Genomic DNA, 24,343 nt, shown 5'->3' with positions numbered 1-24,343 from the left:
CAATGAGAATTATGGTAATAATGGTATGTAAAATAAACATCCACATATCATAAATACCTAACATAGTTCCAATACAGTATCAGCTTCCTCCACCATTTATGGAGACTTCACATAGTATCCTACACATGGCACTGCCTCTCAAGCCAGGCTCCATGTCGAAAAATGTACAAGTGCAAAGAGTATGTGTAAAAAATCCATTCCAATCAATTCTGTGCAGGGTGGCAGGGCATTGCTATGGGTTCAGAATGTTGAATGTGGGGGCCGGCCAGTGGTCAAACAGCCACCAATAATTGATTGTGTGTGTGTGTGTGGCTTTCTCAGTAGTTTTCCGTCACCATGACACTATGAATCTCAAATCAAATCAAATCAAATTGTATTTGTCACATACACATGGTTAGCAGATGTTAATGTGAATGTAGTGAAATGCTTGTGCTTCTAGTTTCCGACAGTGCAGTAAGAAAGAAAGAAAGAAAGAAAGAAAGAAAGAAAGAAAGAAAGAAAGAAAGAAAGAAAGAAAGAAAGAAAGAAAGAAAGAAAGAAAGAAAGAAAGAAACGCTCAGACAGGCATCGCCCTTTATATTTCCCGGGCGTGTAGTAGTCCATGTGGCACTGTGACTGTATACGTCACTAGGCGAGATCAGCACCTTGGACAGCGACAGCGTCTCCTGTCACTACAACAGCCGAACGAAATCTGCCCTCCCCATCCCTAACTACAGGGATACAGAGAGGGTGCACCCATATCATACAGAGGAAACAGACTAATAACTGTAGAGTAGAAAATGGGAAGTGCCATACAGTTTTTCATTCTAGAAGGCTAGAATTAATTCCGGAAGTATAGGTCCTGCGTTGATTCATTATCAAAGTCGACCATTTCGAGGAGAAATCAGGCAGCGAAATCGAGCAGTAGGCTATCATCCTCATCGTCACCATCTGAGAGGCTAGCCTACCATATCAACGGCATTACTGCTGTAATTGCCCTCTCGGATGTGTAGACATCTCTATCTATGCGTCTGTAATTAAAGGATTGCAGCAACTGTTGTTTTGAATTCTGGTCTGTTATTCTGACATTTCGGTGCACCATATTTTCAACGCAAAGATAAAAGACACAGAAGAGAAATGCTGATGGGTATCGAATGAAGATGAGATGTATCGCTGTTTTGGGTGGCTGTATTTACAGCTACTTAACATGCAAATGCACTGGATTGTAAATTGGATCCACTCTGTGTGGACGTCGGGTGCAATGGGGTGGATCATTCTTGATGGATCAATCCGAAACATTACCGAGGAATAGAATATAAAAGAAGTATCATGATCTGACCGCTGGGATGCTACTTAAGAACAATACAAAGACGATATAATCACACGCCTTCACCTAACTTCCATTACATCGTCTTTCGGCACCCTTTTGGATTATGATTCTTGACAACAGTCTCAGATATGACTGTGTGACTGGTAATGGAATGTTTTTCACACCTCGCTCTACATTCTATTATGGCTCTACGTCACCCCGTTCTACATTATATTATGGCTCTATGTTGCTCTCTCTTCCGCTAGTCATACTCTGTCTGTCTTCTGCTTTGGGTAGCAAAACATGGATTTTTGCTGCAAACCCCAAGTGCAATGCATTTGACGATGTGTAGAATTTAGATCGATAGTGCAAGCAATGGACTCTGACATTGTACGTTATAGGCCTGTCACGCAATTGTGGTGGTAAGGGTGGAAGAAACATCTCACTAGACTGCATTCGCAGAGTTGTTCGGTAATGAATATTGAGAGTGTCTCGAGCTTCTCAAGAGAAAAATCTCCCATCCGCATTGTTTTAGACACACATGCCATCAGAGACAACAACCAAGACGTGGTCATTTATGTCTTACCATTTGACAGCACATTTACAGTAGGGTAGGCCTAACCTACAAGTTTGTTAAGCTCATCGGTAATGTTATTCAGAAGATGTATTGGTGAAAATTTGTCATAGTTTATGTAGTAAAATAATTGGCTAAAAATAATAATACCAACATTAATAATACCAATAACCACAATAATATTATTATTAACAATAATAACATTTCTTAATGAACGGCATATTTTATACTTGATTGAGACCACATTATTGTCAAATAGGTTTCATTCCCTTCCGAAGAATTCATGTAGTCAAAAATGTTCAAATATCGGATCCGAATGTTTTTCAACGAACTGAAAGTGCTGGTTTTTATGCGAGACGATTCGAGACAGCCCGACAGATCCGACGCAGATAGACCGTCCAGCATGCGGGGTCTAGGGATGGGCGGCTGCGGCTGGCCTCCCTTTGTGGACTGCTCCTCCCGGGATGACGAGGAGGAGTATTACGGGACGGAACCTCGACCTCGGAGCCTGGGCTTTGAGGAGAAGGATCCCAAACTGCAAGTGGGCATGGACACCGTGTCGCTCACCAGCACCGCAAGCAGTCTGCGCTGTCGTATCTGCTTCCAGGGCCCAGAACAGGTACAGTCCGAGATAGATACATGCTCCTTCACGTTGTCCTGCTTTTCGCGCCACAACACAACACTGCTCAATTGAACCATAGGCAATAGCCTATGTGTGTTCTGTGTTGACAAATTGATTTGGTTGAGAAAATACTGACAACTATTATTTGTATTGTAGTACTCATTGTGGATTATTGCATGACTGATGTCACGGTCCACGTGTAAACTTGAATAATAATTGGCCTGGCAATGAACTTGTGACGAATGGCAGAAGAGCATAAAAAGACTGGCACGCAGGCTTGTTTGTGGGCCTATAAGCCAAGGAAAGTATAGGCATGCAGAACAATGAACGAATCTTTGGTCCTCAGCCAAAACTTGACACAACAGATGTGCATAACCAGTACAGCCTGGCTGAGCTGGATAATCATGGTCTTGAGATAATTATACATGGTGTACGTGCCACTGGAGCACAGATGGAAATCACCACTTAATCACTTTATAAGATTTGATGTTTGTCATAGTGTTAATACAATATACAGTTGGTGCTAATTTATAGCATCTGTAAATTCAATGGGATGTTGCAGAAATGAGAAACCATAGAAAAGAACAGGCCGTTTTTTTACACCTGTAATTGAACCTTAAAGGCCCAGTAATTTATATATACACTGAGGGTACAAAACAGTAAGAACACCTGCTCTTTACATGACAGACTGACCAGGTGAATTCAATATTAGGAAGATGTTTCTAATGTTTTATACACTCAGTTTATTTCCACACTTATGATCATGCTCTTTTAGTGTAAGAGCTGTTTGAAAAGACTGCTTGAAATTTCAGTCTGTTTTGGTGGGATGAAATGTGGGCCTGCCTGTTGACATCACCAGTCAATGAATTACCTAATGGACCAATAAGAAAGAGAGTTCCAAACCTCTCTGCCAATAACAGCACATTTTCTATTAACCCCTCCCCACTCAGACCCCTCCCAGACAGTCCTATAGCAAAATTCTTCCTTGAGAAATTGCTCTTTGCTAAGAAGCTGTTTTTGTTTCTTTTCACCATTTTAATTGAAAACAATCACAGTAAGTACTATATTGTTACCCAAGAATGATTTGATATTGAGAAAAAAACGTCTTTAAGTATTAAAGACACATTTATCTGTTACCTGGCTCTGGCCAGTTGTACCACATTGTCTGGTTCTCAGGCTAGTTGATCGGGCCTTCAGTGAATAGACTATGAAGCACAGGCAAACAAACATATTCAGAAAACATTTCAACGTGATTTAAAAGTAGCATCAATCTTCTTTAGATTGACATGATATTAACCTCTCTTTCAGAACCGCTTTCTACCACTTCGATTGAATGATTACTTGGAGGATCACTGGAAAGTCCATGATCAGATGAATTGAGGCTTTTCTGAGAGCAAACTCCATATTAGGAAGGAGTATGTTAAAAGCACTGTGTGTGTAAGCACTGTGTGTGTAAGCACTGTGTGTGTAAGCACTGTGTGTGTAAGCACTGTGTGTGTAAGCACTGTGTGTGTAAGCACTGTGTGTGTAAGCACTGTGTGTTCCACTGCATTTTTTTAGTAAGATGCCCAAATAATAATTTCTAGGTGAATGAGACAAGATGAGCTAATTTTAAGTTGAATTTTTCCTACATTTTCTCAAGTTAGAGATTGGGCCAACTATTTTTGTTGTTGTTCAGGTAACCGAAGTTGAGTAAACATTAAAAAAGGATGTGGAACCAGTTACTTAATAATAATTAGTTGAAACAACTAGATAATTTTTTTACAGTGATGACCTATTATCTTAGACCCAGCAACTTTGTCATTTAATTGTTATTTCATTATTTAAGTGGTCACAACAGGGGACAGAGTCATGTCCCTGTCAGATAGTCTGGGTAGCCATTTGATTAGATGTTCAGGAGTCTTATGGCTTGGGGTTAGAAGCTGTTAGAAGACTCTTGGACCTAGACATGGTGCTCCGGTACCACTTGCTATATGGTAGCAGAGAGAACAGTCTATGACTAGAGTGGCTGGAGTCTTTAACAATTTTTAGGGCCTTCTTCTGAAACCACCTGGTATAGAGGTCTTGGATAGGAGGAAGCTTAGCCCCAGTGATGTACTGGGCCGTACGCACTACCCTCTGTAGAGCCTTGCTGTCGGAGGCCGAGCAGTTGTCATACCAGGCAGTGATGCAACCAGTGCTCTCAATGGTGCAGCTGTAGAAACTTTTGAGGATCTGAGGACCCATGCCAGATCTTTTCAGCCTCCTGAGTGGGAATAGGTTTTGTGGTGCCCTCTTCACGACTGTCTTGGTGTGTTTGGACCATGTTAGTTTATTGGTGATGTGGACACCAAGGAACTTGAAGCTCTCAACCTGCTCCACTACAGCCCTGCCGATGAGAATGGGGGCATGCTTGGTCCTTCTTTTCCTGTAGTCCACAATCATCTCCTTTGTCTTGATCACGTTGAGGGGGAGGTTGTTGTCCTGGCACCACACGGCCAGGTCTCTGACCTCCTCCCTATAGACTGTTTCGTTGTTGTCGGTGATCAGGCCTACCACTGTTGTGTCATTTGCAAACTTAATGATGGTGTTGGAGTTGTGCCTGGCCATGCAGTCATGAGTGAAGGGGGCTGAGCACGTACCCCTGAGGGGCTCCCGTCTTGAGGATCAACGTGGCGGATGGATTGTTACCTACCCTTACCACCTGGCGGCGACCCGTCAGGAAGTCCAGGATCCAGTTGCAGAGGGAGGTGTTTAGTTCCAGGGACCTTAGCCTAGTAATGAACTTTGAGGGCACTATGGTGTTGAACGCTGAGCTGTAGTCAATGAATACCATTCTCTCATAGAAATTCCCATTCAAGTCAATATGGGTGATGGGTGAAGGGGTATGAGGCATAGAAATATAATCTAGTTCTGTGGTCTGAGGAGCTATGCCCGTTCTAGTAATTCTATTTCTATGTGTGCACCACCACCAACCATTCCACTTGACTCACTGGCGTACACAGCTAGCTTCAGTATTGGCTGTGTCAGAGTCTTATATTTTGAATAGAAGCCAAATATAAGGCTCTGGGCAAAGCCTGGCAGCATTTACTTCAAACTGGATGGGTGCCTGGATGGATGGGTTGGGTGTGTGGGTGGGAGGATGGATGGATGGGTGGTTCGGCATACTGGATTACTTTTACCTGGATTGACGTTTTACTGTAAAACAAGTGTTTGTTTAAGTTTTATTCAGTTCCTCATATTCTGCTGATATTATTTTAATGTCTTTATAATGTCAGCCCAGTTCTTATAACTTCTTTATAATGTCAGCCCAGTTATTATAACATCTTTATAATGTCAGACCAGTTCTTATAACTTCTTTATTATGTCAGCCCAGTTATTATAATGTCTTAATAATGTCAGCCCAATTATTATAATGTATTTATAATGTCAGCCCAGTTATTATAATGTTTTTATAATGTCAGCCCAGTTATTTTAACATCTTTATAATGTCAGCCCAATTATTATAATGTCTTATAATGTCAGCCCAGTTATTATAACGTCTTTATAATGTCAGCCCAGTTATTATAATTTGTTTATCATGTCAGCCCAGTTATTATAACTTCTTTATAATGTCAGCCCAGTTATTATAACTTCTTTATAATGTCAGCCCAGTTATTATAACTTCTTTATAATGTCAGCCCAGTTATTATAACTTCTTTATAATGTCAGCCCAGTTATTATAACTTCTTTATAATGTCAGCCCAGTTATTATAACTTCTTTATAATGTCAGCCCAGTTATTATAATGTTTTATAATGTCAGCCCAGTTATTATAACTTCTTTATAATGTCAGCCCAGTTATAATAACTTCTTTATAATGTCTTCCCAGTAATTATAACTTCTATATCATGTCAGCCAAGTTATTATAAATTCTTTATAATGTCAGCCCAGTTATTAGATCGTCTTTATAATGTCAGCCCAGTTATTAGATCGTCTTCATAATGTCATCCCAGTTATGATAACGTCTTTATAATGTCAGCCCAGTTCTTATCACTTCTTTATAATGTCAGCCCAGTTATTCTAACTTCTTTAAAATGTCAGCTGAGTTATTATATCTTCTTTATCATGTCAGCCCAGTTATTATAACATCTTTATAATGTCAGCCAAGTCATTAGAACTTCTTTATAATGTCAGCACAGTTATTATAACTTCTTAATTATGTCAAGCAATTACTATAACTTCTTTATAATGTCGGCCCAGTTATTATAACTTCTTTATAATGTCAGCCCAGTTCTTATCACTTCTTTATAATGTCAGCCCAGTTATTATAACTTCTTTATAATGTCAGCCCAGTTATTATAACTTCTTTATAGTGTCAGCCCAGTTCTTATCACTTCTTTATAATGTCAGCCCAGTTCTTATCACTTCTTTATCATGTCAGCCCAGTTATTATAACTTCTTTATAATGTCAGCCCAGTTATTATATCTTCTTTATCATGTCAGCCCAGTTATTATGACATCTTTATAATGTCAGCCCAGTTATTATAACTTCTATATCACGTCAGCCCAGTTATTATAATGTTTTTATAATGTCCGCCCAGTTATTATAACTTCTTTATAATGTCCGCCCAGTTATTATAACTTCTTTATAATGTCAGCCCAGTTATTATAACATCTTTATTATGTCAGCCCAGTTATGATAACGTCTTTATAATGTCAGCCCAGTTATTATAACTTCTTTATAATGTCAGCCCAGTTATAATAACTTATTTTTAATGTCAGCCCAGTTATTATAACTTATTTTTAACGTCAGCCCAGTTATAATAACTTATTTTTAATGTCAGCCCAGTTATTGTAACGTCTTTATAATGTCAGCCCAGTTTTTATAACATCTTTATAATGTCAGCCCAGTTATTATAACTTATTTTTAATGTCAGCCCAGTTATTATAACTTCTTTATAATGTCAGCCCAGTTATTATATCTTCTTTATCATGTCAGCCCAGTTATTATAACTTCTTTATAATGTCAGCCCAGTTATTATAATGTCTTTATAATGTCAGCCCAGTTATTATAACGTCTTCATAATGTCATCACAGATATGATAACGTCTTTATAATGTCAGCACAGTTTTTATAACATCTTTATAATGTCAGCCCAGTTATTATAACTTCTTTATAATGTCAGCCCAGTTATTATAACATCTTTCTAATGTTAGCCCAGTTATTACAACTTCTTTATAATGTCAGCCCAGTTCTTATCACTTCTTTATAATGTCAGCCCAGTTATTCGAACTTCTTTAAAATGTCAGCTGAGTTATTATATCTTCTTTAACATGTCAGCCCAGTTATTATAACATCTTTATAATGTCAGCCAAGTCATTATAACTTCTTTATAATGTCAGCCCAGTTATTATAACTTCTTAATAATGTCAGGCCAATTACTATAACTTCTTTATAATGTCGGCCCAGTTGTTATAACTTCTTTATAATGTCAGCCCAGTTCTTATCACTTCTTTATAATGTCAGCCCAGTTATTATAACTTCTTTATAATGTCAGCCCAGTTATTATAACTTCTTTATAATGTCAGCCCAGTTCTTATCACTTCTTTATAATGTCAGCCCAGTTATTATATCTTCTTTATCATGTCAGCCCAGTTATTATAACTTCTTTATAATGTCAGCCCAGTTATTATATCTTCTTTATCATGTCAGCCCAGTTATTATGACATCTTTATAATGTCAGCCCAGTTATTATAACTTCTATATCACGTCAGCCCAGTTATTATAATGTTTTTATAATGTCCGCCCAGTTATTATAACTTCTTTATAATGTCCGCCCAGTTATTATAACTTCTTTATAATGTCAGCCCAGTTATTATAACATCTTTATTATGTCAGCCCAGTTATGATAACGTCTTTATAATGTCAGCCCAGTTATTATAACTTCTTTATCATGTCAGCCCAGTTATTATAACTTCTTTATAATGTCAGCCCAGTTATAATAACTTATTTTTAATGTCAGCCCAGTTATTGTAACGTCTTTATAATGTCAGCCCAGTTATTGTAACGTCTTTATTATGTCAGCCCAGTTTTTATAACTTATTTTTAATGTCAGCCCAGTTATTATAATGTCTTACTAATGTCAGCACAGTTATAATAACTTATCTTTAATGTCAGCCCAGTTATTCTAACGTCTTTATAATTTCAGCCCAGATATTATATCTTCTTTATCATGTCAGCCAAGTTATTATAACTTCTTTATAATGTCCGCCCAGTTATTATAATGTCTTTATAATGTCAGCCCAGTTATTATAACGTCTTCATAATGTCATCCCAGATATGATAACGTCTTTATAATGTCAGCCCAGTTATTCTAACGTCTTTATAATGTCAGCCCAGTTATTATAACTTCTTTATAATGTCAGCCCAGTAATTATAACTTCTTTCTAATGTTAGCCCAGTTATTAGAACTTCTTTATAATGTCAGCCCAGTTCTTATCACTTCTTTATAATGTCAGCCCAGTTATTCTAACTTCTTTAAAATGTCAGCCGAGTTATTATATCTTCTTTATCATGTCAGCCCAGTTATTATAACATCTTTATAATGTCAGCCAAGTCATTATAACTTCTTTATAATGTCAGCCCAGTTATTATAACTTCTTAATAATGTCAGGCCAATTACTATAACTTCTTTATAATGTCGGCCCAGTTATTATAACTTCTTTATAATGTCAGCCCAGTTCTTATCACTTCTTTATAATGTCAGCCCAGTTATTATCACTTCTTTATAATGTCAGCCCAGTTATTATCACTTCTTTATAATGTCAGCCCAGTTATTATATCTTCTTTATCACGTCAGCCCAGTTATTATAACATCTTTATAATGTCAGCCCAGTTATTATAACTTATTTATAATGTCAGCCCAGATCTTATAACTTCTTTATAATGTCAGCCCAGTTATTCTAACTTCTTTAAAATGTCAGCCGAGTTATTATATCTTCTTTATCATGTCAGCCCAGTTATTATAACATCTTTATAATGTCAGCCAAGTCATTATAACTTCTTTATAATGTCAGCCCAGTTATTATAACTTCTTAATAATGTCAGGCCAATTACTATAACTTCTTTATAATGTCGGCCCAGTTATTATAACTTCTTTATAATGTCAGCCCAGTTCTTATCACTTCTTTATAATGTCTGCCCAGTTATTATAACTTCTTTATAATGTCAGCCCAGTTATTATAACTTCTTTATAATGTCAGCCCAGTTATTATATCTTCTTTATCACGTCAGCCCAGTTATTATAACGTCTTTATAATGTCAGCCCAGTTTTTATAACTTATTTTTAATGTCAGCCCAGTTATTATAATGTCTTAATAATGTCAGCACAGTTATAATAACTTATCTTTAATGTCAGACCAGTTATTCTAACGTCTTTATAATGTCAGCCCAGATATTATATCTTCTTTATCATGTCAGCCAAGTTATTATAACTTCTTTATAATGTCAGCCCAGTTATTATAACTTCTTTATAATGTCCGCCCAGTTATTATAATGTCTTTATAATGTCAGCCCAGTTATTATAACGTCTTCATAATGTCATCCCAGATATGATAACGTCTTTATAATGTCAGCCCAGTTATTCTAACGTCTTTATAATGTCAGCCCAGTTATTATAACTTCTTTATAATGTCAGCCCAGTAATTATAACTTCTTTCTAATGTTAGCCCAGTTCTTATCACTTCTTTATAATGTCAGCCCGGTTATTCTAACTTCTTTAAAATGTCAGCCGAGTTATTATATCTTCTTTATCATGTCAGCCCAGTTATTATAACATCTTTATAATGTCAGCCAAGTCATTATAACTTCTTTATAATGTCAGCCCAGTTATTATCACTTCTTTATAATGTCAGCCCAGTTATTATATCTTCTTTATCACGTCAGCCCAGTTCTTATCACTTCTTTATAATGTCAGCCCAGTTATTATAACTTCTTTATAATGTCAGCCCAGTTATTATATCTTCTTTATCACGTCAGCCCAGTTATTATAACTTCTTTATAATGTCGGCCCAGTTATTATAACTTCTTTCTAATGTTAGACCAGTTATTAGAAATTCTTTATAATGTCAGCCCAGTTATTATTACTTATTTATAATGTCAGCCCAGTTATTATAACTTCTTTATAATGTCAGCCCAGTTATTATAACTTCTTTATAATGTCAGCCCAGTTATTATATCTTCTTTATCATGTCAGCCCAGTTATTATAACATCTTTATAATGTCAGCCTAGTTGTTATAACTTCTTTATAATGTCAGCCAAGTTATTATAACTTCTTTATAATGTCAGCCCAGTTATTAAAACTACTTTATAATGTCTTCCAAGTTATTATAACTTCTATATCACGTCAGCCCAGTTATTATAATGTTTTTATAATGTCCGCCCAGTTATTATAACTTCTTTATAATGTCAGCCCAGTTATTATTACTTCTTTATCATGTCAGCCCAGTTATTAAAACATCTTTATTATGTCAGCCCAGTTATGATAACGTCTTTGCAATGTCAGCCCAGTTATTCTAACGTCATTATAATGTCAGCCCAGTTATTATAACTTCTTTATCATGTCAGCCCAGTTATTAGAAATTCTTTATAATGTCAGCCCAGTTATTATAACTTATTTATAATGTCAGCCCAGTTATTATAACTTCTTTATAATGTCAGCCCAGTTATTATAACTTCTTTACAATGTCAGCCCAGTTATTATAATGTTTTTATAATGTCAGCCCAGTTGTTATAACTTCTTTATAATGTCAGCCCAGTTATTATAACTTATTTATCATGTCAGGCCAGTTATTATAACATCTTTATAATGTCAGCCCAGTTATTATAACTTATTTATAATGTCTTCCCAGTAATTATAACTTCTTTATCATGTCAGCCCAGTTATTGTAACATCTTTATAATGTCAGCCCAGTTATTATAATGTCTTAATAATGTCAGCACAGTTATAATAACTTATCTTTAATGTCAGCCCAGTTATTCTAACGTCTTTATAATGTCAGCCCAGATATTATATCTTCTTTATCATGTCAGCCAAGTTATTATAACTTCTTTATAATGTCAGCCCAGTTATTATAACTTCTTTATAATGTCCGCCCAGTTATTATAATGTCTTTATAATGTCAGCCCAGTTATTATACCTTCTTTATAATGTCAGCCCAGTTATTATAACTTCTTTATAATGTCGGCCCAGTTATTATAACTTCTTTATAACGTCGGCCAAGTTATTATAACTTCTTTATAATGTCGGCCCAGTTATTATAACTTCTTTATCATGTCAGCCAAGTTATTATAACTTCTTTATAATGTCAGCCCAGTTATTATAATGTTTTTATAATGTCAGCCCAGTTATTATAACTTCTTTATAATGTCAGCCCTGTTATTATAACTTCTTTATAATGTCAGCCCAGGTACTATACCTTCTTTATAATGTCAGCGCAGTTATTATAATGTCTTAATAATGTCAGCCCCATTATAATAACTTATTTTTAATGTCAGCCCAGTTATTCTAACGTCTTTATAATGTCAGCCCAGTTTTTATAACCTCTTTATCATGTCAGCCCAGTTATTATAACATCTTTATAATGTCAGCCCAGTTATTATAACTTCTTTATAATGTCAGCCCAGTTATAATAACTTATTTTTAATGTCAGCCCAGTTATTCTAACGTCTTTATAATGTCAGCCCAGTTTTTAAAACATCTTTATAATGTCAGCCCAGTTATTATAACTTCTTTATCATGTCAGCCCAGTTATTATAATGTCTTTATAATATCAGCCCAGTTATTATAACTTCTTTATCATGTCAGCCCAGTTATTATGACATCTTTATAATGTCAGCCCAGTTATTATAACTTCTTTCTAATGTTAGCCCAGTTATTATAACTTCTATGTAATGTCGGCCCAGTTATTATAACTTCTTTAAAATGTCGGCCCAGTTATTATAATGTCTTCATAATGTCATCCCAGTTATGATAACGTCTTTATAATGTCAGCCCAGTTATTATAACATCTTTGTAATGTCAGCCCAGTTATTATAACTTCTTTATAATGTCAGCCCAGTAATTATATCTTCTTTATCATGTCAGCCCAGTTATTATAACATCTTTATAATGTCAGCCCAGTTATTATAACTTATTTATAATGTCAGCCCAGTTTTATAACTTCTTTATAATGTCAGGCCAGTTATTATAACATCTTTTTAATGTCGGCCCAGTTATTATAACTTCTTTATCATGTCAGGCAAGTTATTATAACATCTTTATAATGTCAGCCTAGTTATTATAACTTCTTTATAATGTCAGCCCAGTTATTATATCTTCTTTATCATGTCGGCCCAGTTATTATACCATCTTTATAATGTCAGCCTAGTTGTTATAACTTCTTTATAATGTCAGCCAAGTTATTATAACTTCTTTATAATGTCAGCCCAGTTATTAAAACTACTTTATAATGTCTTCCAAGTTATTATAACTTCTATATCACGTCAGCCCAGTTATTATAATGTTTTTATAATGTCCGCCCAGTTATTATAACTTCTTTATAATGTCAGCCCAGTTATTATTACTTCTTTATCATGTCAGCCCAGTTATTAAAACATCTTTATTATGTCAGCCCAGTTATGATAACGTCTTTGCAATGTCAGCCCAGTTATTCTAACGTCATTATAATGTCAGCCCAGTTATTATAACTTCTTTATAATGTCAGCCCAGTTATTATTACTTCTTTATCATGTCAGCCCAGTTATTAAAACATCTTTATTATGTCAGCCCAGTTATGATAACGTCTTTGCAATGTCAGCCCAGTTATTCTAACGTCATTATAATGTCAGCCCAGTTATTATAACTTCTTTATCATGTCAGCCCAGTTATTAGAAATTCTTTATAATGTCAGCCCAGTTATTATAACTTATTTATAATGTCAGCCCAGTTATTATAACTTCTTTATAATGTCAGCCCAGTTATTATAACTTCTTTACAATGTCAGCCCAGTTATTATAATGTTTTTATAATGTCAGCCCAGTTGTTATAACTTCTTTATAATGTCAGCCCAGTTATTATAACTTATTTATCATGTCAGGCCAGTTATTATAACATCTTTATAATGTCAGCCCAGTTATTATAACTTATTTATAATGTCTTCCCAGTAATTATAACTTCTTTATCATGTCAGCCCAGTTATTGTAACATCTTTATAATGTCAGCCCAGTTATTATAATGTCTTAATAATGTCAGCACAGTTATAATAACTTATCTTTAATGTCAGCCCAGTTATTCTAACGTCTTTATAATGTCAGCCCAGATATTATATCTTCTTTATCATGTCAGCCAAGTTATTATAACTTCTTTATAATGTCAGCCCAGTTATTATATCTTCTTTATCACGTCAGCCCAGTTATTATAACTTCTTTATAATGTCAGCCCGGTTATTCTAACTTCTTTAAAATGTCAGCCGAGTTATTATATCTTCTTTATCATGTCAGCCCAGTTATTATAACATCTTTATAATGTCAGCCAAGTCATTATAACTTCTTTATAATGTCAGCCCAGTTATTATCACTTCTTTATAATGTCAGCCCAGTTATTATATCTTCTTTATCACGTCAGCCCAGTTCTTATCACTTCTTTATAATGTCAGCCCAGTTATTATAACTTCTTTATAATGTCAGCCCAGTTATTATATCTTCTTTATCACGTCAGCCCAGTTATTATAACTTCTTTATAATGTCGGCCCAGTTATTATAACTTCTTTCTAATGTTAGACCAGTTATTAGAAATTCTTTATAATGTCAGCCCAGTTATTATTACTTATTTATAATGTCAGCCCAGTTATTATAACTTCTTTATAATGTCAGCCCAGTTATTATAACTTCTTTATAATGTCAGCCCAGTTATTATATCTTCTTTATCATGTCAGCCCAGTTATTATAACATCTTTATAATGTCAGCCCAGTTATTATATCTTCTTTATCATGTCGGCCCAGTTATTATAACTTCTTTATAATGTCATTCCAGTAATTATATCTTCTTTATCATGTCAGCCCAGTTATTATAACATCTTTATAATGTCAGCCCAGTTATTATAACTTATTTATAATGTCAGCCCAGTTCTTATAACTTCTTTATAATGTCAGGCCAGTTATTATAACTTCTTTATAATATCGGCCCAGTTATTATAACTTCTTTATCATGTCAGCCAAGTTATTATAACTTCTTTATAATGTCAGCCCAGTTATTATAATGTTTTTATAATGTCGGCCCAGTTATTATAACTTCTTTATAATGTTAGACCAGTTATTAGAAATTCTTTATAATGTCAGCCCAGTTATTATTACTTATTTATAATGTCAGCCCAGTTATTATAACTTCTTTATAATGTCATCCCAGTTATGATAACGTCTTTATAATGTCAGCCCAGTTCTTATCACTTCTTTATAATGTCAGCCCAGTTATTCTAACTTCTTTAAAATGTCAGCTGAGTTATTATATCTTCTTTATCATGTCAGCCCAGTTATTATATCTTCTTTATCATGTCGGCCCAGTTATTATAACTTCTTTATAATGTCATTCCAGTAATTATATCTTCTTTATCATGTCAGCCCAGTTATTATAACATCTTTATAATGTCAGCCCAGTTATTATAACTTATTTATAATGTCAGCCCAGTTCTTATAACTTCTTTATAATGTCAGGCCAGTTATTATAACTTCTTTATAATATCGGCCCAGTTATTATAACTTCTTTATCATGTCAGCCAAGTTATTATAACTTCTTTATAATGTCAGCCCAGTTATTATAATGTTTTTATAATGTCGGCCCAGTTATTATAACTTCTTTCTAATGTTAGACCAGTTATTAGAAATTCTTTATAATGTCAGCCCAGTTATTATTACTTATTTATAATGTCAGCCCAGTTATTATAACTTCTTTATAATGTCATCCCAGTTATGATAACGTCTTTATAATGTCAGCCCAGTTCTTATCACTTCTTTATAATGTCAGCCCAGTTATTCTAACTTCTTTAAAATGTCAGCTGAGTTATTATATCTTCTTTATCATGTCAGCCCAGTTATTATAACATCTTTATAATGTCAGCCAAGTCATTAGAACTTCTTTATAATGTCAGCACAGTTATTATAACTTCTTAATTATGTCAAGCAATTACTATAACTTCTTTATAATGTCGGCCCAGTTATTATAACTTCTTTATAATGTCAGCCCAGTTCTTATCACTTCTTTATAATGTCAGCCCAGTTATTATAACTTCTTTATAATGTCAGCCCAGTTATTATAACTTCTTTATAGTGTCAGCCCAGTTCTTATCACTTCTTTATAATGTCAGCCCAGTTCTTATCACTTCTTTATCATGTCAGCCCAGTTATTATAACTTCTTTATAATGTCAGCCCAGTTATTATATCTTCTTTATCATGTCAGCCCAGTTATTATGACATCTTTATAATGTCAGCCCAGTTATTATAACTTCTATATCACGTCAGCCCAGTTATTATAATGTTTTTATAATGTCCGCCCAGTTATTATAACTTCTTTATAATGTCCGCCCAGTTATTATAACTTCTTTATAATGTCAGCCCAGTTATTATAACATCTTTATTATGTCAGCCCAGTTATGATAACGTCTTTATAATGTCAGCCCAGTTATTATAACTTCTTTATAATGTCAGCCCAGTTATAATAACTTATTTTTAATGTCAGCCCAGTTATTATAACTTATTTTTAACGTCAGCCCAGTTATAATAACTTATTTTTAATGTCAGCCCAGTTATTGTAACGTCTTTATAATGTCAGCCCAGTTTTTATAACATCTTTATAATGTCAGCCCAGTTATTATAACTTATTTTTAATGTCAGCCCAGTTATTATAACTTCTTTATAATGTCAGCCCAGTTATTATATCTTCTTTATCATGTCAGCCCAGTTATTATAACTTCTTTATAATGTCAGCCCAGTTATTATAATGTCTTTATAATGTCAGCCCAGTTATTATAACGTCTTCATAATGTCATCACAGATATGATAACGTCTTTATAATGTCAGCCCAGTTATTATAACTTCTATATCACGTCAGCCCAGTTATTATAATGTTTTTATAATGTCCGCCCAGTTATTATAACTTCTTTATAATGTCCGCCCAGTTATTATAACATCTTTATAATGTCAGCCCAGTTATTATAATGTCTTAATAATGTCAGCACAGTTATAATAACTTATCTTTAATGTCAGCCCAGTTATTCTAACGTCTTTATAATGTCAGCCCAGATATTATATCTTCTTTATCATGTCAGCCAAGTTATTATAACTTCTTTATAATGTCAGCCCAGTTATTATAACTTCTTTATAATGTCCGCCCAGTTATTATAATGTCTTTATAATGTCAGCCCAGTTATTATACCTTCTTTATAATGTCAGCCCAGTTATTATAACTTCTTTATAATGTCGGCCCAGTTATTATAACTTCTTTATAACGTCGGCCAAGTTATTATAACTTCTTTATAATGTCGGCCCAGTTATTATAACTTCTTTATCATGTCAGCCAAGTTATTATAACTTCTTTATAATGTCAGCCCAGTTATTATAATGTTTTTATAATGTCAGCCCAGTTATTATAACTTCTTTATAATGTCAGCCCTGTTATTATAACTTCTTTATAATGTCAGCCCAGGTACTATACCTTCTTTATAATGTCAGCGCAGTTATTATAATGTCTTAATAATGTCAGCCCCATTATAATAACTTATTTTTAATGTCAGCCCAGTTATTCTAACGTCTTTATAATGTCAGCCCAGTTTTTATAACCTCTTTATCATGTCAGCCCAGTTATTATAACATCTTTATAATGTCAGCCCAGTTATTATAACTTCTTTATAATGTCAGCCCAGTTATAATAACTTATTTTTAATGTCAGCCCAGTTATTCTAACGTCTTTATAATGTCAGCCCAGTTTTTAAAACATCTTTATAATGTCAGCCCAGTTATTATAACTTCTTTATCATGTCAGCCCAGTTATTATAATGTCTTTATAATATCAGCCCAGTTATTATAACTTCTTTATCATGTCAGCCCAGTTATTATGACATCTTTATAATGTCAGCCCAGTTATTATAACTTCTTTCTAATGTTAGCCCAGTTATTATAACTTCTATGTAATGTCGGCCCAGTTATTATAACTTCTTTAAAATGTCGGCCCAGTTATTATAATGTCTTCATAATGTCATCCCAGTTATGATAACGTCTTTATAATGTCAGCCCAGTTATTATAACATCTTTGTAATGTCAGCCCAGTTATTATAACTTCTTTATAATGTCAGCCCAGTAATTATATCTTCTTTATCATGTCAGCCCAGTTATTATAACATCTTTATAATGTCAGCCCAGTTATTATAACTTATTTATAATGTCAGCCCAGTTTTATAACTTCTTTATAATGTCAGGCCAGTTATTATAACATCTTTTTAATGTCGGCCCAGTTATTATAACTTCTTTATCATGTCAGGCAAGTTATTATAACATCTTTATAATGTCAGCCTAGTTATTATAACTTCTTTATAATGTCAGCCCAGTTATTATATCTTCTTTATCATGTCGGCCCAGTTATTATACCATCTTTATAATGTCAGCCTAGTTGTTATAACTTCTTTATAATGTCAGCCAAGTTATTATAACTTCTTTATAATGTCAGCCCAGTTATTAAAACTACTTTATAATGTCTTCCAAGTTATTATAACTTCTATATCACGTCAGCCCAGTTATTATAATGTTTTTATAATGTCCGCCCAGTTATTATAACTTCTTTATAATGTCAGCCCAGTTATTATTACTTCTTTATCATGTCAGCCCAGTTATTAAAACATCTTTATTATGTCAGCCCAGTTATGATAACGTCTTTGCAATGTCAGCCCAGTTATTCTAACGTCATTATAATGTCAGCCCAGTTATTATAACTTCTTTATCATGTCAGCCCAGTTATTAGAAATTCTTTATAATGTCAGCCCAGTTATTATAACTTATTTATAATGTCAGCCCAGTTATTATAACTTCTTTATAATGTCAGCCCAGTTATTATAACTTCTTTACAATGTCAGCCCAGTTATTATAATGTTTTTATAATGTCAGCCCAGTTGTTATAACTTCTTTATAATGTCAGCCCAGTTATTATAACTTATTTATCATGTCAGGCCAGTTATTATAACATCTTTATAATGTCAGCCCAGTTATTATAACTTATTTATAATGTCTTCCCAGTAATTATAACTTCTTTATCATGTCAGCCCAGTTATTGTAACATCTTTATAATGTCAGCCCAGTTATTATAATGTCTTAATAATGTCAGCACAGTTATAATAACTTATCTTTAATGTCAGCCCAGTTATTCTAACGTCTTTATAATGTCAGCCCAGATATTATATCTTCTTTATCATGTCAGCCAAGTTATTATAACTTCTTTATAATGTCAGCCCAGTTATTATATCTTCTTTATCACGTCAGCCCAGTTATTATAACTTCTTTATAATGTCAGCCCGGTTATTCTAACTTCTTTAAAATGTCAGCCGAGTTATTATATCTTCTTTATCATGTCAGCCCAGTTATTATAACATCTTTATAATGTCAGCCAAGTCATTATAACTTCTTTATAATGTCAGCCCAGTTATTATCACTTCTTTATAATGTCAGCCCAGTTATTATATCTTCTTTATCACGTCAGCCCAGTTCTTATCACTTCTTTATAATGTCAGCCCAGTTATTATAACTTCTTTATAATGTCAGCCCAGTTATTATATCTTCTTTATCACGTCAGCCCAGTTATTATAACTTCTTTATAATGTCGGCCCAGTTATTATAACTTCTTTCTAATGTTAGACCAGTTATTAGAAATTCTTTATAATGTCAGCCCAGTTATTATTACTTATTTATAATGTCAGCCCAGTTATTATAACTTCTTTATAATGTCAGCCCAGTTATTATAACTTCTTTATAATGTCAGCCCAGTTATTATATCTTCTTTATCATGTCAGCCCAGTTATTATAACATCTTTATAATGTCAGCCCAGTTATTATATCTTCTTTATCATGTCGGCCCAGTTATTATAACTTCTTTATAATGTCATTCCAGTAATTATATCTTCTTTATCATGTCAGCCCAGTTATTATAACATCTTTATAATGTCAGCCCAGTTATTATAACTTATTTATAATGTCAGCCCAGTTCTTATAACTTCTTTATAATGTCAGGCCAGTTATTATAACTTCTTTATAATATCGGCCCAGTTATTATAACTTCTTTATCATGTCAGCCAAGTTATTATAACTTCTTTATAATGTCAGCCCAGTTCTTATAACTTCTTTATAATGTCAGGCCAGTTATTATAACTTCTTTATAATATCGGCCCAGTTATTATAACTTCTTTATCATGTCAGCCAAGTTATTATAACTTCTTTATAATGTCAGCCCAGTTATTATAACTTCTTTATAATATCGGCCCAGTTATTATAATGTTTTTATAATGTCAGCCCAGTTATTATAACTTCTTTATAATGTCAGCCCTGTTATTATAACTTCTTTATAATGTCAGCCCAGGTACTATACCTTCTTTATAATGTCAGCGCAGTTATTATAATGTCTTAATAATGTCAGCCCCATTATAATAACTTATTTTTAATGTCAGCCCAGTTATTCTAACGTCTTTATAATGTCAGCCCAGTTTTATAACTTCTTTATAATGTCAGGCCAGTTATTATAACATCTTTTTAATGTCGGCCCAGTTATTATAACTTCTTTATCATGTCAGGCAAGTTATTATAACATCTTTATAATGTCAGCCTAGTTATTATAACTTCTTTATAATGTCAGCCCAGTTATTATATCTTCTTTATCATGTCGGCCCAGTTATTATACCATCTTTATAATGTCAGCCTAGTTGTTATAACTTCTTTATAATGTCAGCCAAGTTATTATAACTTCTTTATAATGTCAGCCCAGTTATTAAAACTACTTTATAATGTCTTCCAAGTTATTATAACTTCTATATCACGTCAGCCCAGTTATTATAATGTTTTTATAATGTCCGCCCAGTTATTATAACTTCTTTATAATGTCAGCCCAGTTATTATTACTTCTTTATCATGTCAGCCCAGTTATTAAAACATCTTTATTATGTCAGCCCAGTTATGATAACGTCTTTGCAATGTCAGCCCAGTTATTCTAACGTCATTATAATGTCAGCCCAGTTATTATAACTTCTTTATCATGTCAGCCCAGTTATTAGAAATTCTTTATAATGTCAGCCCAGTTATTATAACTTATTTATAATGTCAGCCCAGTTATTATAACTTCTTTATAATGTCAGCCCAGTTATTATAACTTCTTTACAATGTCAGCCCAGTTATTATAATGTTTTTATAATGTCAGCCCAGTTGTTATAACTTCTTTATAATGTCAGCCCAGTTATTATAACTTATTTATCATGTCAGGCCAGTTATTATAACATCTTTATAATGTCAGCCCAGTTATTATAACTTATTTATAATGTCTTCCCAGTAATTATAACTTCTTTATCATGTCAGCCCAGTTATTGTAACATCTTTATAATGTCAGCCCAGTTATTATAATGTCTTAATAATGTCAGCACAGTTATAATAACTTATCTTTAATGTCAGCCCAGTTATTCTAACGTCTTTATAATGTCAGCCCAGATATTATATCTTCTTTATCATGTCAGCCAAGTTATTATAACTTCTTTATAATGTCAGCCCAGTTATTATAACTTCTTTATAATGTCCGCCCAGTTATTATAATGTCTTTATAATGTCAGCCCAGTTATTATACCTTCTTTATAATGTCAGCCCAGTTATTATAACTTCTTTATAATGTCGGCCCAGTTATTATAACTTCTTTATAACGTCGGCCAAGTTATTATAACTTCTTTATAATGTCGGCCCAGTTATTATAACTTCTTTATCATGTCAGCCAAGTTATTATAACTTCTTTATAATGTCAGCCCAGTTATTATAATGTTTTTATAATGTCAGCCCAGTTATTATAACTTCTTTATAATGTCAGCCCTGTTATTATAACTTCTTTATAATGTCAGCCCAGGTACTATACCTTCTTTATAATGTCAGCGCAGTTATTATAATGTCTTAATAATGTCAGCCCCATTATAATAACTTATTTTTAATGTCAGCCCAGTTATTCTAACGTCTTTATAATGTCAGCCCAGTTTTTATAACCTCTTTATCATGTCAGCCCAGTTATTATAACATCTTTATAATGTCAGCCCAGTTATTATAACTTCTTTATAATGTCAGCCCAGTTATAATAACTTATTTTTAATGTCAGCCCAGTTATTCTAACGTCTTTATAATGTCAGCCCAGTTTTTAAAACATCTTTATAATGTCAGCCCAGTTATTATAACTTCTTTATCATGTCAGCCCAGTTATTATAATGTCTTTATAATATCAGCCCAGTTATTATAACTTCTTTATCATGTCAGCCCAGTTATTATGACATCTTTATAATGTCAGCCCAGTTATTATAACTTCTTTCTAATGTTAGCCCAGTTATTATAACTTCTATGTAATGTCGGCCCAGTTATTATAACTTCTTTAAAATGTCGGCCCAGTTATTATAATGTCTTCATAATGTCATCCCAGTTATGATAACGTCTTTATAATGTCAGCCCAGTTATTATAACATCTTTGTAATGTCAGCCCAGTTATTATAACTTCTTTATAATGTCAGCCCAGTAATTATATCTTCTTTATCATGTCAGCCCAGTTATTATAACATCTTTATAATGTCAGCCCAGTTATTATAACTTATTTATAATGTCAGCCCAGTTTTATAACTTCTTTATAATGTCAGGCCAGTTATTATAACATCTTTTTAATGTCGGCCCAGTTATTATAACTTCTTTATCATGTCAGGCAAGTTATTATAACATCTTTATAATGTCAGCCTAGTTATTATAACTTCTTTATAATGTCAGCCCAGTTATTATATCTTCTTTATCATGTCGGCCCAGTTATTATACCATCTTTATAATGTCAGCCTAGTTGTTATAACTTCTTTATAATGTCAGCCAAGTTATTATAACTTCTTTATAATGTCAGCCCAGTTATTAAAACTACTTTATAATGTCTTCCAAGTTATTATAACTTCTATATCACGTCAGCCCAGTTATTATAATGTTTTTATAATGTCCGCCCAGTTATTATAACTTCTTTATAATGTCAGCCCAGTTATTATTACTTCTTTATCATGTCAGCCCAGTTATTAAAACATCTTTATTATGTCAGCCCAGTTATGATAACGTCTTTGCAATGTCAGCCCAGTTATTCTAACGTCATTATAATGTCAGCCCAGTTATTATAACTTCTTTATCATGTCAGCCCAGTTATTAGAAATTCTTTATAATGTCAGCCCAGTTATTATAACTTATTTATAATGTCAGCCCAGTTATTATAACTTCTTTATAATGTCAGCCCAGTTATTATAACTTCTTTACAATGTCAGCCCAGTTATTATAATGTTTTTATAATGTCAGCCCAGTTGTTATAACTTCTTTATAATGTCAGCCCAGTTATTATAACTTATTTATCATGTCAGGCCAGTTATTATAACATCTTTATAATGTCAGCCCAGTTATTATAACTTATTTATAATGTCTTCCCAGTAATTATAACTTCTTTATCATGTCAGCCCAGTTATTGTAACATCTTTATAATGTCAGCCCAGTTATTATAATGTCTTAATAATGTCAGCACAGTTATAATAACTTATCTTTAATGTCAGCCCAGTTATTCTAACGTCTTTATAATGTCAGCCCAGATATTATATCTTCTTTATCATGTCAGCCAAGTTATTATAACTTCTTTATAATGTCAGCCCAGTTATTATAACTTCTTTATAATGTCCGCCCAGTTATTATAATGTCTTTATAATGTCAGCCCAGTTATTATACCTTCTTTATAATGTCAGCCCAGTTATTATAACTTCTTTATAATGTCGGCCCAGTTATTATAACTTCTTTATAATGTCGGCCAAGTTATTATAACTTCTTTATAATGTCGGCCCAGTTATTATAACTTCTTTATCATGTCAGCCAAGTTATTATAACTTCTTTATAATGTCAGCCCAGTTATTATAATGTTTTTATAATGTCAGCCCAGTTATTATAACTTCTTTATAATGTCAGCCCTGTTATTATAACTTCTTTATAATGTCAGCCCAGGTACTATACCTTCTTTATAATGTCAGCGCAGTTATTATAATGTCTTAATAATGTCAGCCCCATTATAATAACTTATTTTTAATGTCAGCCCAGTTATTCTAACGTCTTTATAATGTCAGCCCAGTTTTTATAACCTCTTTATCATGTCAGCCCAGTTATTATAACATCTTTATAATGTCAGCCCAGTTATTATAACTTCTTTATAATGTCAGCCCAGTTATAATAACTTATTTTTAATGTCAGCCCAGTTATTCTAACGTCTTTATAATGTCAGCCCAGTTTTTAAAACATCTTTATAATGTCAGCCCAGTTATTATAACTTCTTTATCATGTCAGCCCAGTTATTATAATGTCTTTATAATATCAGCCCAGTTATTATAACTTCTTTATCATGTCAGCCCAGTTATTATGACATCTTTATAATGTCAGCCCAGTTATTATAACTTCTTTCTAATGTTAGCCCAGTTATTATAACTTCTTTGTAATGTCGGCCCAGTTATTATAATGTCTTCATAATGTCATCCCAGTTATGATAACGTCTTTATAATGTCAGCCCAGTTATTATAACATCTTTGTAATGTCAGCCCAGTTATT

The 24,343-nt window shown here is 33.3% G+C and overlaps 1 protein-coding gene across 1 annotated transcript in view; it reads left to right on the top strand.

Moving 5' to 3' along the window:
* Positions 1-670: 670 nt before the first annotated feature.
* The window catches only part of LOC109906898 (E3 ubiquitin-protein ligase MARCH9-like), a 55,650-nt gene continuing 31,977 nt past the window's right edge, over positions 671-24,343 (top strand). Inside the window, exon 1 of the mRNA XM_020504719.2 lies at positions 671-2,481. Within this exon, the coding sequence (XP_020360308.1) occupies positions 2,158-2,481 (324 nt within the window). The 5' untranslated portion in view covers positions 671-2,157. The remainder of the gene's footprint in view (positions 2,482-24,343) is intronic.

This window comes from Oncorhynchus kisutch, linkage group LG17, assembly GCF_002021735.2.
Source record: "Oncorhynchus kisutch isolate 150728-3 linkage group LG17, Okis_V2, whole genome shotgun sequence".
Classification (NCBI taxonomy): Eukaryota; Metazoa; Chordata; class Actinopteri; order Salmoniformes; family Salmonidae; genus Oncorhynchus; species Oncorhynchus kisutch.
The sequence above is the reverse complement of the archived record's forward strand: the minus strand, read 5'-3'. Positions and strand labels throughout refer to the sequence as shown.